Source organism: Amphibalanus amphitrite, unplaced genomic scaffold, assembly GCF_019059575.1.
Source record: "Amphibalanus amphitrite isolate SeventyFive unplaced genomic scaffold, NRLGWU_Aamphi_draft 000689F_arrow, whole genome shotgun sequence".
Taxonomy (NCBI): domain Eukaryota; kingdom Metazoa; phylum Arthropoda; class Thecostraca; order Balanomorpha; family Balanidae; genus Amphibalanus; species Amphibalanus amphitrite.
Window position 1 is genome coordinate 171,695 of NW_024882183.1, and position 16,881 is coordinate 188,575.

Here is a 16,881-nt window from a genome sequence, read left to right on the forward strand (position 1 = left end):
GGGCCCCTTCCGCTTCCGGGGGCGCCCCTATTCTGCCAGTGGCACCCATTTTCTTCTTATGGGGCTCCTTTTTTGCTGGGGCGCCCATCTGCTGTCAGGGCGCCCCTCTTCTTCTCGGAATGGGGGCGCCTCTCTCCGTTTGCTGGGGCGTCGCTCCTCTTCAGGGGTGCTTTCTTCTGCTGGGGGTGCCCTTCCGCTGCCAGGGGCGCCCCTCTTGAACAGAGGGTATCTTTTTATTCTTGTAATAAGACGCGCCTCTTCTGGGGGCGGAATTCTAACATGGTCTAACATGGGCGCTTCTAACTAACGCTTCTAACTAATTCTAACGTGGGCGCTTCTGGGGGCGCCCATCTGCTGCTGGGGCGACTCTCATGTGCTGGGAATGGGCAATTGGGCGTCGCTCTCCTGCTTTGTGAGCCCAACTTCTGCTGGAGGTGCCCTATTTCTCCTCAACCTTTGCTGTGTCGCCGCTCTCCTGCTCGGGGCGCCCTCTCTGCCGCGGGCTATGGACGCCTTTTCGGATGGAGGGTGGGGGGAGGGGGGAGCGGCCACCCCCGCCGCCCCCCGCTGGATCCGCGCCTTCGTGCTTGTTCCAAACTCATGCTTCGGGCCGTGCGCCTTTTGAAAAAAATGGACTTATAACTATAATCGACATTTCGGGAAATCGCAGTTCAGCAACTTTAGATTTCGGCATATAGGGGAGATCCGTGTAAGACGCCCAGGGTCGGTAAGAGGCCCCATCGCTTTTTTTACCAAACCAATAATGTTATTTATTTTTTAATGTTCTTGTAAAGCAGAAGCCCTCTTGAAACAACAACTCACGAAACCTGAGGTATCAGTTGCGTCGCAGCGACTTTTGGTAAGCCTGTTTCTGTTTTTGCCTCTTTACTTGCCAGATATATGCATCTTTATCACCCTTATATATCTGAAAAAACAATGGCTATCAAATGCAATCTTATCTCATCGAAATTTGTCACATGTTAGCTTCAGAATAGACCATGTTCTGGTGCGCTGCAAATGTCTCATAAACCATAAATATTGTGACGTTAAAACACTGCCTTTTTTATAAGAGGCCCTCCCTTCGAGGATGATAAAACGCCCCCCCCCCCCGATAAAAAACGCCCCCGATGCTAAAACGCCTGCACCTGCGGCAGGCGTGGCATTCTTTTTTCAAGGAGTTTGTTTTTGTTTCTTTTTTTCTGTTTCTTTTCTTAGAGGTAATAGGTACAATTTTCGTTGGTCATCAGCGTTTGGTTGTGCTAGTTTTCGCATTGTTCGAGCGCTTTGGAAGTGTTATTGGTTTCGATAACACCGTATTTGCTTAGCTTTTCGAAACAAAAGGCCTTGCAGCTGTGCTCGCAAAGCGTCTTTTACAAGTCGACTTGACTTGTAAAACGCCCGAGGGGGGGGGGGGCGTCTTACCATACCCATAGTGTAAGAGGCCCTTTTGTAACTTTTTCCAAAATGTTAAAGTTTACGGTTTGTGTACCCCCTAGATTCATTTTGAATGCAAATATGTATGGGAAAATGATGCATGCTCACAGCGCATGCACACGTTAGCTCTTAAATATTATCAGTTGTCTAGAAATAGCAACTGAGCTTAAGGGGGGGCCTCCTGCACCACTCTCCCCTAAGCATTTCGGCAAATTGGCATTTCGGCAAAAAGGCATGTCGGCAAATGACATTTCGGCTTTTAGCATTTCGACTTCTTGACACGTCGGCAAAAAACACATCGGCAAAATGACATTCGCCAAATCGCCTTTCGGCAATTTGTCCGGACACCGCCGTAGTGCGGCCACGTGTCAGCAGCGGGCCGGGCGGCGGGCGGCGGCGCGCACCGGGTCGCCGGCGGCGCGCACCGTTAGGCCGGCCGGCCGGGACCGTTGGCCGCTCGCCGCCCGCCGCCGCGCCGGCCGGGCGCAGTGCCGCCGTGACTGCGCTGCCGGACCGCCGCGATGCTCCGCCGGCGGCCGCCGCTGCCGCTGCCGCTGCTACTGCTGCTGCTGCTCGACGCTGCGCTCGCAGGTGACGTGTCACCGCCCCCACCGACCGGGCGCACCCTGACCCTATACTGACTACTGACCCCGGTTGGGGGTCAGTGGTTTGCCTTGTAGTGATCGTGAGTGACGTGTCACGGCCTCGGCACATTGACCCCACTCGGACCCCGGTGCCCGGGTGGAGACAGCGTCTCACGCAATCCTTTTTCGTTATTAAACTTCTACAGTTTTTCTATTTTATTTGATTAAGAGTCCAGCTATCTTGAGTCCCTGACGGTCCAGCTATCTTTATTAAAGAAAAGACAATAGGGTGAAAGTCAATGTGAATCAAGGTGAAAGTCATCAATTGGGCTTCAGCGTTCTTGGTTTACAATAAAGCGTAAAAGTGCGTAGGTACTTCTTATGAGCAGAGAACGGGAGATTTTAAAACGTCAGGAGCTCCTCAGCCCGGAGAAAGGGGTCAGCAGTCAGCACTCGGACCGGACCACACAGTCTATGAGGCATTGGTGATTGGTGATAGGTACTTGTCGCCGCGCAGAGCACAGCTGACATGAAACGCATTTTATCATCGCTGCACGAGCTACGTCCACGTATTATGAATTATAACAGCCACCCAGCAAGAAGAGCACAGGTTGCAAATGGTCTTGGCAAATGGTGGTCAGTGATAAGTTAGGTATAGGTATTACGTGTATCAGAGGTCAACATAAAACGTTGGACCTTACGTCTTACATGAATCATCGGTCAAATAATTTTGGCTTTTAGCCCAATCAGCTGGCCTCCTATCCCGCGCAGGCCCTCATCCAGCAGGAGGCTGATAGAAGAGTTCCTCACTCTCGATCGCGCAGTCTGAGTATGTACAGTCCACAGCAGAAGTAATGCGCGATTTCAGTCAGAGGTATGTTCTGCTTCTGAAGCTTAGGAACGACTAGCGAGACTACAATGAAACTTTGAATGTAGCTTAGATGTATCGTCACCCTTGCAGCTGTAACTTTATCTATTGACATTTTCTTTTCGATCACTCCGCATTAAAAAATCGCCAGTCAAAGCCATCCGTTGAGATTGGTAAAACCACACATTACTTTAGCGGTGGGCTGTACATACAACATGGAGGGTAACTACCGGATCGGTCGCTGACGCTGGACCCACTTTCAGAGGAGAAATGCCAGCCAGTGTTCGACGTGTGCGAGTCGGCGCCGAGCGCCAACACGCACTTCCTCTCCAAGAACAACACCCAGGTGGTGGCCTCGCCCGGCGAGACGGTCCTGCTGCCCTGCCAGCTCCAGAAGCCCTCCGACTATAAGGTGAGATCGAGCCTAGTTTATACCTTTATTTGCAACACACGACCGCGACTGCCAACTCCTCTGATTTGGTGGGCAGTTTTGGTTTTCAGGGCTCAAATGTTGACAATTCACCGGTTTATTTTCTTGTGTTGTAAACACCTCACCGGTTCAGCCGCCATCGATATCTTTCCCTTGAATAGGTACGCTTCTTCGAAACAGCGTATCAGCGCGCCGTTCGTGTTCCCATACTGTTCTCATATTTCAAGAGCCGATGGTAGGCTGATTAGTGATTACCCGTGCAATTATCACGGGTGTGTCACTGTGTCGCCGTCGCCATGTTGGCCCTGAGAGCCGAGAGGACCGAGTCTGTCACCCGATGACCGACTCGGCTCCCGTTGTCTGCTCTCAAAGCCCCGTGACAAACCCTGCCCTCCGCCGTCTGTCCCGTAGGTGTCCTGGCTGTTCAAGGCGACCCGTCGCCTTCTGACCGTCCAGGACTGGACGTTCACACAGGATGACCGGCTCTCTGCCAGGCTCAACACCTTAACCAATGTAGGTCGACAGGTCTTCCTTTGCGGGGCATAACACCTTTTCACTGTACATAATGCCAACTGAAATGGAAATGACGTTTTCAATATAATGAATCGCACTGCATAAATGTACTACCTTCTATAGTTACTGTTCAGTTCAGTGTTGGGCTTTAGGCACAAGCCACTTGCAGCCGCCATTCGGATCCTATCAGCCCCATGCAAGTTGCAGAGCGGGAAGGGAGTGAAGACGGTTATCGCCTTATGCATATCTTCCAGACATGTGCATGAATCCGAGAAAATGGATCTGGGATCTGATCCCACGGATCCTGAACTCGGATCCGATAGGATCATAGAGCCAGCTCTTTGATTTATCGAAAGATCCATAGCACTTTGATTTATCGGAAGATAGGTATCATAGCTCGGAGTCTATTTTCTTGCTTGAGATCCATTGAAATCATATGTAGATCTTCATTTTTTGTCAACACAGAAATCCCCAAAAAATCACTTGTTGCAACTCACAAACGTTCTGTTTTAGTGATTTTATGTGATTGCACGTCATACTCCATAGTTTTGTGGCACTTAATGACTTTGAAACATTTGGAAACCTGTTTCCAAATACTCTGCATGGCGGGATCCACTCAGATCATAGATCCATGTTCTTGGTTTATCGTCAGATCCTGAGAGATCTTAGATCCAGGGTAATTTTTTTTTCACGCCGGATCCGGTGGGACCATGGATCCTAATCTGCAGTTTGCTCCGAGATCCACTGTTTCGTTTTCGGCAACTGATCTAACCAGTGCATTGGTTTCAGACATGGAATTTGAAAATAACCAACGTCTCAGTGGAAGATTCAGGAATATACGAGTGCCAAGTGTCGGCCCATCCATGGGACCGGCTGCAAGTTCGGCTCAAGATATCAGGTTAGTACCTAAAAGCTACCAACAAAGGCGTAGGCAACTAACTGAACAGCATAAAATGCAAACAAATATTCAGTACCTATTATTTAACGATTTCTACTCAGATTCTACGGAAGATATCTGAGATGGTTTGCTCTCCCTCCCTCCCCTCTCTCTCTCTCTCTCTCTCTCTCTCTCTCTCTCTCTCTCTCTCTCTCTCTCTCTTTCTCTTTATTTCACAGTTCACACCTTCTATTGCGGTATAGGTACTAAGCAACATTTTTTTTCGAACCAGAATGACTCACATCTAATTATCTTACAGTAGATTGACTCTGGGTAAGGAAGAAAAATTAACCAGTTAGGGTCCTAGCTTTAAATCCTGCTTCATCAGTCTGAAAATTTCCCATCATTAAGCCGTTCTATGCAGACAAGTCCCTATGTATCTATGCGGAAAAGTGCGGTAAAACGTGGTACTTGATGGCGCCTACTGTATGTACTATGCATTTACTTTGCAATCATGGTCGATCCACATTCAAACGAGAACCATTTTTTTAAGATAACCATTTTTAAGGAAACCATTTAAATAAATTTAACCCTCGCATGTGTAGGGGGGGGGGGTCGGATGGACCCCCCCCATGGTTTTTCGCGAATAACTCGCGTAAAAAGCGGCCGATCGCGACGAAACTTTCAGTACCCTCACATTGATCAATTTTACACCTACCCTGAAAATTTCATGACCCTGACCCAAATGACCTTTGACCTGTGAGTTGTGACCTCTTTTCCGAGACCATGTTTGGCCGGAATCGCGATTCTGCGTATGTCGGCTCGCCTTAGCCGCGCGTTTGCAAGCTTTTCGTGGTTTCAAACGTTCAAACATGTGATTTGATGTTGCTTCCATGCATTAGGGTGGGTGTCAAGGTCACCTGAAGGTCAGGTCAGGTCATTGACCTTTGGTGACCTCGGGTGACCTCGGTTCACTTTTTCGAGCTGTACATGTTTCTAGGCTAGTTTTTGGAGCTGAATTCGAATTTAGCAACCATTTGAACATTTACGAAGTAGTTTTGGTGCCTTCGTAACATGTTACGAAGGTGTCAGAGGCGGTTGACACGTACTACGAATACCCGTCACGATGCCTACTGGTTGACCTGACCTGACCTGACCCAACCTGGTCTAAATGCTTAAAGACATCATCTGTGATCAAAACTAACACGATATTCGTGATCAGCACCCCGAAAAACCCCTTAGCAGCCACACTTCACGACTTTCTAACAGGTCCCGATTTTCCCGACTTTGGGTCATTGACCTGACCTGGAAGGTCACCCAATGACCTAGGACCTTAAAATTGGGTATCATCGGCTTCCTCTCGTCACGGGCAACACGCTCGTTTTTTCCGAGAAGCTCTAGCTCGATCAGGGGCCAAACGGCAAGGGGGGGGTCCAACCGACCCCCCCTACACATTAGAAGCTGGCAAACGCCGCACACATGCGAGGGTTAACCCGCGCACCGACGGGGGGGGCGGATATCCGCCCCCACTGAGGTTTTTCGCGAATAGCGGGAAAACCGCGGCGCTGCGCCGCGAAATTTGGTATGACTATAACCTCATCAATTTTACACATGGTGTGCAATTTTGAACCTCCTACCTTTCAAGGTCAGGTCACCAGGTCACTTTGAATGACCCAACCTCAAGTCACTTTTTTGCAACTTTGTCACCGTGCCAGAGCTACAGTAGATGTCGGAGGCCTTTGAAAGTCGCAGGATATTATTAGGTCATTAGTAGCTACAATTTGTATATCTCGGAATTTTGATATCGGTGACCTAAGGTCAGGTCAATTTCGCGACCTCCCCATTATAAGTCAATGGGGAAAAATCAACTCCCTGTTTTTACCACTAAAACGGGTCGGAATGGCCCCATATACCATACATGACTTCATATACGATCAACCTTCACTACCTTGAGGTCTGTTTTGCTGTTGGGCAGCTGTGAGGTCATGTGACGTTATCAAAGGTCACCAAAGGTTTTTGGCCAATAACTCCGTACAGGAACAAGATACAGACGCGTGGATGGTCTCATTGTGTTCAGCTCGTCAAGACGCATCGAATGATATACATGATGACCTCGAGGTCACGTGACCTGAGGTCAACCTTTGACCTTGACCTTTCGAGGTCAACATATATATCATTCGATGCGGATTGACGAGAGGATCACGATGATGCCCCTAGTCTGTTCCTATCTTGACTAATTCGAAAGTTTTCGAGAAAAACTCTCCATATCTAGCGCCGCCATTTTGACTTTTTCGACCCCTGTGACGTCATCTTTGACCTGACCTGAAAATGACCTTAGTAAAAATTGTAGATCTTGGCCGTGCGTATCCGATGCCGTTTACCGCTTGTCGCTATCTTGCTTCGTTCTCGAGATCTCAGGGGGGGGGGGGCGGTCATCCGCCCCCCCCCCCGTCGGTGCGAAGTTGGCGCAGACCCCCGTCGGTGCGCGGGTTAAACGAATGCATCTGTAAAGCACATTAAATCAAAACACACAGTTATCGCGTCAAAAACTGTACCTCTAGTTTAAATAAATTTAAATAAGCAAACCATTTTTACTACAGGTACTGGTCTGTTAGTTGGTGTGTATGTATTATGCCCCTATGTGTTGACCGCGTGCCCGTTCAGCCACTCCGTTGATTGCCGCTACGTACCGGCAGATCCGGACGGGTCCAACCGGCGGACAGAGCACGTGCCGCTAGTCAGGGACTATGGCGAGCCGGGCTTCCACCTGGAGAACAGCGCGCTGTGTCCGGATGGCGGCCAGAACGTGAAGCTGGTCATCCTGGTGCAGAGTGCGCTGCAAAACTCCAACCAGCGCAGCGTCATCCGCCACACGTGGGCGCGGCCGGCCAACTTCCGGGACGACATCGTCATGGGCTTCGTGGTGGCTCGCACCGACGACCCGGCCCTCCAGAAGGGCGTCGAGTACGAGCAGTCGCTCTACGGCGACATCATCCAGGCCAACTTCGTCGATCACTACAACAACCTCACTCTCAAGACGGTAGCCAGCCTGGAATGGTTCGACGTGCACTGCGGTGCGGCGAAGTTCGTGCTCAAGGTCGATGACGACGTATTCCTGAACATCAGAAACCTGGAATCGTTCATTGACGAGCATCGTGATGCGCGACGTACCATTTTTGGAAATGTCATTTACAATCCAATGCCGAACCGTGACAAAGAATCTAGATACTATGTGAGCCCTAAGATATGGGAGAAGACCAAGTACCCGCGGTACACGAGTGGTCCACTGTATCTCGTCACGGGGGACAGCGTGCGCGAGCTGCGGCAGCGCGTACTGGAGAGGCCCTACTTCTTCATCGAGGACGTCACCGTCACCGGCATCGGCGCCAAGATGGCGGCCGTGCGGCGCGTGCGAGCGCCGGAGTTTTTCACCTACCCGGTGCCGCTGACGGACACGTGTCTGTACCGCATGCTGGTTGGCGCCCACCAGGTGCCCGCCAAGGAGATGTCAGCGCTGTGGAACCGCGTCGTGGACAAAACTGTAAAATGTCCGTACACATACGAACCAAAACACTGGAAGCCATGCACCAAACTGAAGGCGCAGGAAAGCCTCAAACACTGCGTGCTCACCCTTTTCACAGCACCTAAGAACGGTTGAAGGGAAACTAATCTATTCATTTGAACATTTGGTCTCGAGCTGGGGCGGTCACTTCCAAGGCTGCCGAGTGTTTTTCAACCCTGTTGTGAGGACATCTTAGCGTAGAACCGAGCGAACGAGGATTAGTCTGGTGTATCGTCCTCACATAGGGGAGAGCGGGGCGATTTGGCCGCCTTTTTGTAAAAACGATATTTTGAGAAAACCAGTGCGCGTTTGGTCGATTTCTCCATGGAGGGGTGTGGGGCGTTCAATTGTTGTTCCGGCCTGTTACTTGCATCATGCCGGGACACCTCGTTTCGGTAGTAATTAACCGTTCTTTCAAAGACTGCACGGCGGCCAAATGACCCCGGTACCGGGGTCATTTGGCCGGGGGAGTGGGGTCATTTGGCCGGGCATGTGATTCAGAGATATACCCATTACAGAGCTGAGGCAACCTGAAATATTGACGCCCCAGATTGTGCTTAACTCATGAATTCTGGATTGACTCGACGCATGACTGATGTGACGATTCAGATGCCCCAATGCTGACACAAATGATGAGCATCGTGACTCATCTTTGATTCGCCTGAAATCCTTAATTTTTCAAAGGACTAGGCTTACACTCGATTCATTTGAATCAGTGCAAGTGAGGAGCCACATTTGATTTACGAGCTTACGACTCATGAGTTGAGCACTGCCCAGTGATAACAACAGCCAACTGTAATGGCTGCCAAATCGTAGATTGCTATAGACGACAATCGCACTGCAAAAAAGTCCTTTGTGCACGAGTTGTTTGTTTATTTCAAACTCTGTCGTAAACACGAAATAAAAACGATTCTAGCAGGCCCCGTCTTCGACCCAGTACCTCAGATCACATCCACTGTAACCCGCGAGTTGCTGGGGGGGGGGGCGTTAAACGCCCCCACTTTTTTCGCCGGGCCATAGTATAAAAACGGCGCGCCGCAGGCGCGCCAAATTTTGGGTACCTGTAGGGAATTGATTGTAGTTTATTGTGACAAAGTTTCAAAAAAATCGGTCTGAAAATTTTTGAGATATCGAGGTTTTAGTGACGTCATGATTTCTGAGTTTTCGACCAAAAACGGCATATGTTCAAAAAATCATATAAAATCACAGAATATACATACAGACATGCCGTAAACGCCATTAGACTGCCAATACCATGAACAATCAAATGGCTATCTTCGATTATTGATTATCGTTCCGCATTTTCCAAAATCTTGAACTGAATCTTGGCAATTTCTCGTGACTACTTCACGACCATGATACATGCAATTCTTAAATTGCACTTTTTGAGTCAAACACGTACACATATGATAAAATGAATGTCACCATCGTGTTCTACGCCCCAAATTACCCATAAAACATGTGTCACAGGCTGCGAATATCAGTTTTGATTTTCGGGAATATGTGCCTACCCGGTTGACCTGACCTTGACCCTGACCTATGCTTGACTGACCCCTACATGGAGCTGACACTCTTGTAGGCCTTATATGATGGATTGTGCACCGTTTTGACAGAGTTTATGACGAGAGGCGCCCATTGCGAAGTCCTGAAGTCCATGCTACTGAAAGCCCGATTTCAGGTGTTTGACCTGACCTTGACCCGACCTGTGACCTCAAAATTCAACTTTAAAGTACTCATCTGAAGCGTCTCGTCGCGTTCTTTCGTTTGCCGCCTCGTGCGTTTCGCTGCGCCTATTAGTTCTCGAGTTATCGGCTGGGGGCGTTTAACGCCCCCCCCCCCCAGCAAACGGTGGGTGGCGAAATACCCCAGCAACTGCCGGGGTAAAATACGGTCCCGACGACATGGACCCATATCCAGTCATCACTGCGCTTCACAGTTTTTCACCTTTGCGCCCCTGTTTCTTCGACGGTCCAGCTCTCGACGTTCGATGGTTCGACGGTCCAGCTTGTGGACCCCGCTTTTTGCTCCTCGCCATACGTGCTTGTTGCTCTTGTTGCTCGTCCTCCAAAGCCGTCCGCTCCGGGCTGTTAGTCATGATTTTAGAACGCCCTTTCTTCCGACCGGCTTTTCGAACGTTGATGTGCAGCTGCGGAAGTGGTCGGATGGACTGTGGGCTTCCGACAAGCAACTAAGACACGGCAACAGCAGGCGGCTGGAGCACGGCCGCGGCAGGCAGCTGGAGCACGGCCGGCCCCGGGGCTGGCGGCTGGAGCACGGCCGGGGCCGCGGCGTGCTGATCTGCCGTCGCTGCCGACCGGTGCGAAGACCGCCGTCGGCGCAGTCTTCGTCGTCGAAGATATCCCGGAATAGCGGGGATATCCCGGCCGCTTCGAATCCCTTAAGGATGTTCTTCCGCGTGAAGGTGGCGTCTTAGGCACGACGAAAAATCGGCGCCACCTGGTAGAGGTCGATGTGACGTCCCGGGTTCGCCATCTGCCGCCGGGTGCCGAAAGCCAATCAGCGGACACCTTGGTTAGGTCGTCCCTTGCATTTAGACTGCGCCGCATTACCACCCTCAGCGGCAGAACTTAAGCGCAGCACGTCTCTCGCAGACTAGGCAAAAAAACAACTGAGTCGCTGGGCGGCCAATTCGCCCCGTATGGGGCGGCCAATTTACCCCAATATGACATTTTTAGGAAAAGGGGTCCGCAGGCAAGCAAAAATTGTTACTTAAACTTGCAAAAGGGTCAGATAGCTCCCTGAATCACCAGATTGTTCTACCAATAGAGTTAAAATTTTGATGTCACCCAAATAAGGGACACCATGCAACTTTTCGTAAAGAAGGAAAAGTTACGTTTTTTAGGCAAAATTCAAATATCGTTGGCTTTACAAAAAACTGGGCGTCGCCGAGTTTCCTTAGTTTCTTTCCAAAGTAGTTTTTATGACGGCGGATGGTGCCATATTCAAAAATAATCGCTCGGGACCGTCAAAACGCGTAGACATGGGGCGGCCAAAGTGACCCGGGCGGCCAAATGACCCCGCTCTCCCCTACTCGTATTCACTATTCATAAACAGTGTTGTTCCTTGTGTAACTGTAATGTGTAGGGGAAAGTTGGGTAATATCGGCCAGTAGAGAGAGAGAGAGAGAGAGATTTCTATATTTGCAGACTCGAGGTCCAATAAAAAAGGTACATGTAAGTAAAAGATCACTGATCAGTGATCGGCTATATGCTATATACAATCAGCTATATGCAAACAGTGCAGTGGACCAGGTCTGTCGAATTGACGACAAAAAGCGAAGATCCCCATGAAATAGGGATGCGATGATGCCATTGCGAGATTGTCCGATACGAGACATGAAGCCGAAAACAGCTTTCCGGTACATAGCCCAGAAGTTATCAATGCGCTCATTCACATACATAGATGAGGCACTACTAAAGCGGTCATAACCAAAGAACATTCTAGCGGCGTTATTGAAACAAACTATGAATTTACGCAGAACAGCAGCACGATGCGAATGCCATAGATGAACACCAGAAACATTCGAGCAATACATGGAATACAAATACTTCTTCACTTGATATGTACAGAGAGAGAACTTTCTGATCAGCGAATTGGCTCGACAACACAGAAGGCGATACTGGTGCTGCACCTCCAGATCATCAGATTTTGTTGGAACATTGCTCACTTCAAAGCCAAGATATTTATACCTATTCACATAAGTAAGCACAGTACCATTCAAGACTATATCTGGTAAAGACATATTTTTAAACAAATTGGGCAGAATAGCCATGCATACCGTCTTTTTAACATTGAAAACAATATCATGTGCATCGGCATATCTAGCACAAATGTCAAGCAATTTTTGCAGTCCTTGAGGCGTTGGCGATAGCAGTACCATGTCATCTGCATAACAAAGGTGATTAACACTGCCCAAATAATGACAACCAGCACCACTACTGTCTAATTTTTTAGACAGCTCATCAATGTACACGTTGAAAAGATATGGGGATAAGATACCACCTTGCCTGACGCCATTGGACACATGAAAGCCTTCCGACAAACAGGTGCCCCACATCACACGGAATGTTTGCGAACCATACCACGAAGCCAATAGTTGTACAATAGTGGCATCAACACCTCGACGCAAGAGTTTATCAAACAAGGTCCAATGGTTAACCCGGTCAAAAGCCTTTCGAGCATCAAGAAAACAAACAAAAACAGGACTACTGTTTCGAAGATAATGATCAACAATTTCTTTGAAAGCAAAAACAGCCATATCAGTGGAGTGTCCATCCTTAAAACCGAACTGAGGCCTCTTGCACCAAACTACCTACCTAGGTAAATTCAGATTTTACCTAGATTCTCTTGCACCAAACTACCTACCAAAAAACGCTACCGTGAAAATTTACCTAGAAATTCTACCGAGCGGCTAAGAACTTACCAATTGTTAAAATCCGACCGGCTGTTCTCCTCTTGCACCGAAGGCCGGAAAGAAGTACTCGCGGAGGAATTTTTGACGGTTTGACGGTAAACGCGGGCTTCCAAAATAACTAGCAAAACCTTAGGTAAAATGATTCAATTAGTAACAATAGGCACAATACATGATAATCCACGGGTACTTTTATGTAAATTAGGCATTACAAAATGTTTAGACAAAGATAAATCAATGTTTTATGAGTGAATAATAATATAATTGACCTAATGCTCCATGGCTTCACAGAGGTGCTTCTCCGTACCAAGGCGATAAACCTCCGTAGCAGAACAGCCAGGTTGAAGACTCACTCGTTGCCATGGAAACGAAGCTTATTTGTTCAAGTAGTTTAATGTCAAAATAACTTCTATCGGTATTTACGTAAATGAAAAATGATTTCATTATACCAAAATGTATATTAATAAAAACAATATCCATTTAATTGTTTTCTTTAGTTACTATTTGTTTGCGCCCACAAATAATTCGTCGCCAAACAGCCAATCAAAACAAATCCTAAAAACGCGAGCTGTCAAATTTACCCAGGTAGGTAGGTAGGATGGTGCAAGAGAAGTTACCGTCGTAGGTAGTTTTACTAGGTAGGTATTTTGCCGATTCTACCTAGCTAGGTATTTTGGTGCAAGAGGCCTCTGATGGTCACTCGTAACCAAACCAAGCCTGCACCGCTTCAGAATCATTTTTTCTAGGATTTTAGAACACACTGTAGCTAAGGCAATCGGTCTATAGTTGTCTTTGTCAGTTATGTCACCTGTTTTATCTTTCACAATAGGGCACAGAACGACATTGGTCAAAGATTGAGGCAAGCAATTGTGCCTCATCATCATGGAAAAACAGAGCGAGAGGTGAGTGGCACATGAGATTCCAGCAGTTCTAAAGTGCTCAGCATACAGCTCATCACAGCCAGGTGAGCGACCAGCACCTAACTCATTAATAGCTCCCAGCACTTCTTGCACCGTAAAAGGATCTATTGCTGGATTGTCAGCACGCAGCCGTTCCAAAACATCCTCCTTGGCATCATCAGCACGAACACTGTTCAGAACATCAGAAAAGTGATTCTTCCACATCGCAGCAATGTCTACATCACCATTTACACCTGCCACAGTCTGCGCAACTGGTGGGCTACTGTTGAGCTTTTGAACTTCCTTCCAAAACTGCTTCAAGTTACATGGGTTATTAGCAAATTTGTCTGCCAACACCTTGGCTCTAAGTGCTTTTTCATTTTTTAAGCAGAAACGAAGAGCATATTTGAACTGGGATCTGGCTAGTCGCAACTGTGAGTATATATAACCATCGCGAGGCTTCCCAACCATTGCCCAGAGAGAATACACATCTCCATAGAGCACATGCTTCTCATTCACATGCTCAGTCCAACCTGGGACAGCTCTGTGGAAATGATCACGTTTCTTGGAGGCAATATGTAATTGAGATGCATGCTTGAGACTATGAATAATCTCATCATAGTAAGCAGTTATGGCATCAGTATGCACTGTACAAGAAGAGGAGTCACAATTCAGAGCATCAAAAGGTACGTCTACGTTAGAAAGCGAATTGCTAGCCGCTTCAGCATACTCATTTATACGAAGCTCATCCAACATGGACCAGTCAACTACCCACCTGATTTCATTATCAGTAGATCTCGATGATCCAAGAGGGACATTTAAGTTAGGCAGTTTAATCCCCAAGCACAGTGGAAAATGATCTGAGCTAGCAATAGAAAAATCAATACTTATGTCACATACTAAAGGGTAAACTGAACCCGTACACACAATGTGGTCCAACCAAGACTCGGAGCCACTGCCGTCATTAACATGCGTGATAGAGCTAGAATCCAGCTCAGAAATATCGGCCAATTTAAAGTTGGCGCTGCTGCAAAAGGACTGAAGCTCAATACCAAATTCCGTCCCTTTGATAACATCAGCATTAAAGTCCCCCAAAATACAAACATTGGGAGATTCATAGTCATCTACGATGGACTTCAGTTTTGCCAAATAAAATACATAATCGTCGAAATTACGCTTGTTGTCATATGGCAGATAAACACCAAGAAAGAGGATTCTCGTGTCCCCGAAGCATCCTTCCAAACCCACAATTCGATCATCGCCAAATGAAATTGGTTTAACAAAGGGAGCCAAGGTATTTTTCCAAAGCACTGCTACACCGCCAAAAGGCCGTCCTACTAGGATATTCTTAGATGGGTCAATAGATAACGTTCCATATGACATGAAATCTTTGTGAATGTGATTCAGTGAAGGAAGTTCAAAAGGGAATAACCAGTGTTCCTGAAGGAATACAATATCACTATTTTGACACAGCTGGGAAATACCGCCAACATTACGCTTAGACGATTTACAGTTATATGAGCTTACACGAATCATCAGAAAAGAAATGCTAACGAGAGACCAAAGGCACATCACTTGCGCTCATCCAGTCTAGGTGTCGATCCAGCTGCCCCACCCACTGGCCGTTGCGCTAAACCTGATGAGTCCCCTTGAGCGGTATCAGAGTGAGACCGTTGTGCTGACTGTTGCTTTACAAAGAAGCGTCTTACCACCAAGCCCTGAGCCCAGAGCTGGGGGTCAAGTATATCAGGACTAGATGGGTTCACGATATCCAGACGATACGATTCATAGGAGTCATACTTAGTCTGAAGTTTGGTCGCAGTGACGTCCTCAGCACCTGTTTGCTCTTTCACATACGACCTGACAGCCTCCTCCCCAGTGCCAGGCGGAAGTCGAGACATGAACATTGACAGACGTTTCACTGCAGCAACAGCTTTGATGGGACCAACTTTCCCAGACCCAATCACGGTCTTGGTGGTCGTCGGTCTCACCTTCTGATGATCCGCAGAAGTAGAGGTAGATGAGGTACTCTCATTCGCAGGGGCTGCAGCTGGCCTCTTAGGAGCAGGAGCCTTCCCTCTTTTCTTTCTGTTGGCGATGGACCAGTCCTGATCAGAAGTGGGCGTGGCTCCACGGACAACCGCCGAATAGCTGGGCTCAGAATTCGCGACTTCGTTGGCAGAAGAACTCAGCAGAGGAGATGTTTTAGAAGAGTCAGGTCCAGAAGTGGAATCAGAATTCGGCTCATCCGTCTGGCAGGAAGCGGACAAGGAGAAGCTTCCACGATGAACCAACAGACCTGTTTCCAGACGTCTCGATGTCTCAGCAGTAACAGACAGAATGTCTTGCATCATGTCCTTCAGATGACATATTTCAATTTCCTGCAGCTGCTGCTTGCGCATGATTGAGCTCACATCAATGCAATCGACGGAGATGGGTGGAAGCTTAGAGATGTCAAGAGCTACAAAGCTTGGTAGCATGCTACGATCGCAAAGAATGAGCATCTTGATGATATCTTCCAAGTCGTGTTTCTTCTTGTGTTGACCGCGCTTCGGTCCAGCCTTAACAGAATCGTCGACATGTTCACGCAACAGATTCTTGGCTACATCAACTTCACTGTCAGAAAAGTTTTCATTCACCAATCTGGTCAGAATGTCCCTGGGCACACTATCAATCTTTGCGAGCATGTAGCATAATAGCTCATTCACAATTAGAGACATGATCAATGGATGGCAGAGAAAGCAGAGAAAGTAGGTCACATCCAGAAAGATCTTTAGTCAACGACTCACCGGAAAAATAAGAGATGATATTCAATTATCTTGCGGCCATTAACTTTTGATCACTTAAGAAATAATATTTTCATGTTTTGGTGAAGATAATATTTAAAAAAACCATAATTATTGAGGTATAAGTCAGGAGCAGCAAAAATTCCGACTTCACACTGCAGAGGCACGTGACGTATCCATGTGACGTATAGTAGGTAATAGTATAGTAATAGTGACGTGACGTATAGTAGGTAATATCGGACAGGCAGTTATCCTCTGAACTCTCCCCAGGTGCATACGCAAATATTTTATTTGGAAAAAAGGTAGCGCTGGATTTCCTTTGTCACCACCTCCTACACTCCTACACTCAGTCGCTATAGCGTGTTCGTAAGTGCGGGAGGTACGTTTCGGGGAGGGCAGAGATGACATTTGGAGCTTCTCCGTGTCGAACGTTCCTCGTCTCGTGCAGTATATTTCTCATGTGTAATGATGATGAACAAAGATCTGCGAAAACCAA

General features: G+C 47.8%; 1 protein-coding gene across 2 annotated transcripts; it reads left to right on the top strand.

Moving 5' to 3' along the window:
* The first annotated feature begins 1,915 nt into the window (after positions 1-1,915).
* On the top strand, positions 1,916-16,881 carry LOC122364649 (beta-1,3-galactosyltransferase 1-like). 2 transcript variants are annotated; one of them, XR_006253606.1, is made up of 7 exons: positions 1,922-2,025; positions 3,150-3,298; positions 3,728-3,829; positions 4,619-4,727; positions 7,403-8,510; positions 11,318-11,396; positions 16,611-16,881. XR_006253606.1 is itself a non-coding variant. In XM_043335256.1 (5 exons), the coding sequence occupies exons 1-5, from the start codon at positions 1,956-1,958 to the stop codon at positions 8,362-8,364; spliced, it is 1,392 nt and encodes a 463-aa protein (XP_043191191.1). In that variant the 5' UTR covers positions 1,916-1,955; the 3' UTR covers positions 8,365-8,569. The 2 variants fall into 2 exon arrangements, 1 of the variants encoding a protein (XP_043191191.1); XM_043335256.1 differs by lacking the exons at positions 11,318-11,396; positions 16,611-16,881 and having other exon boundaries at positions 1,916-2,025; positions 7,403-8,569.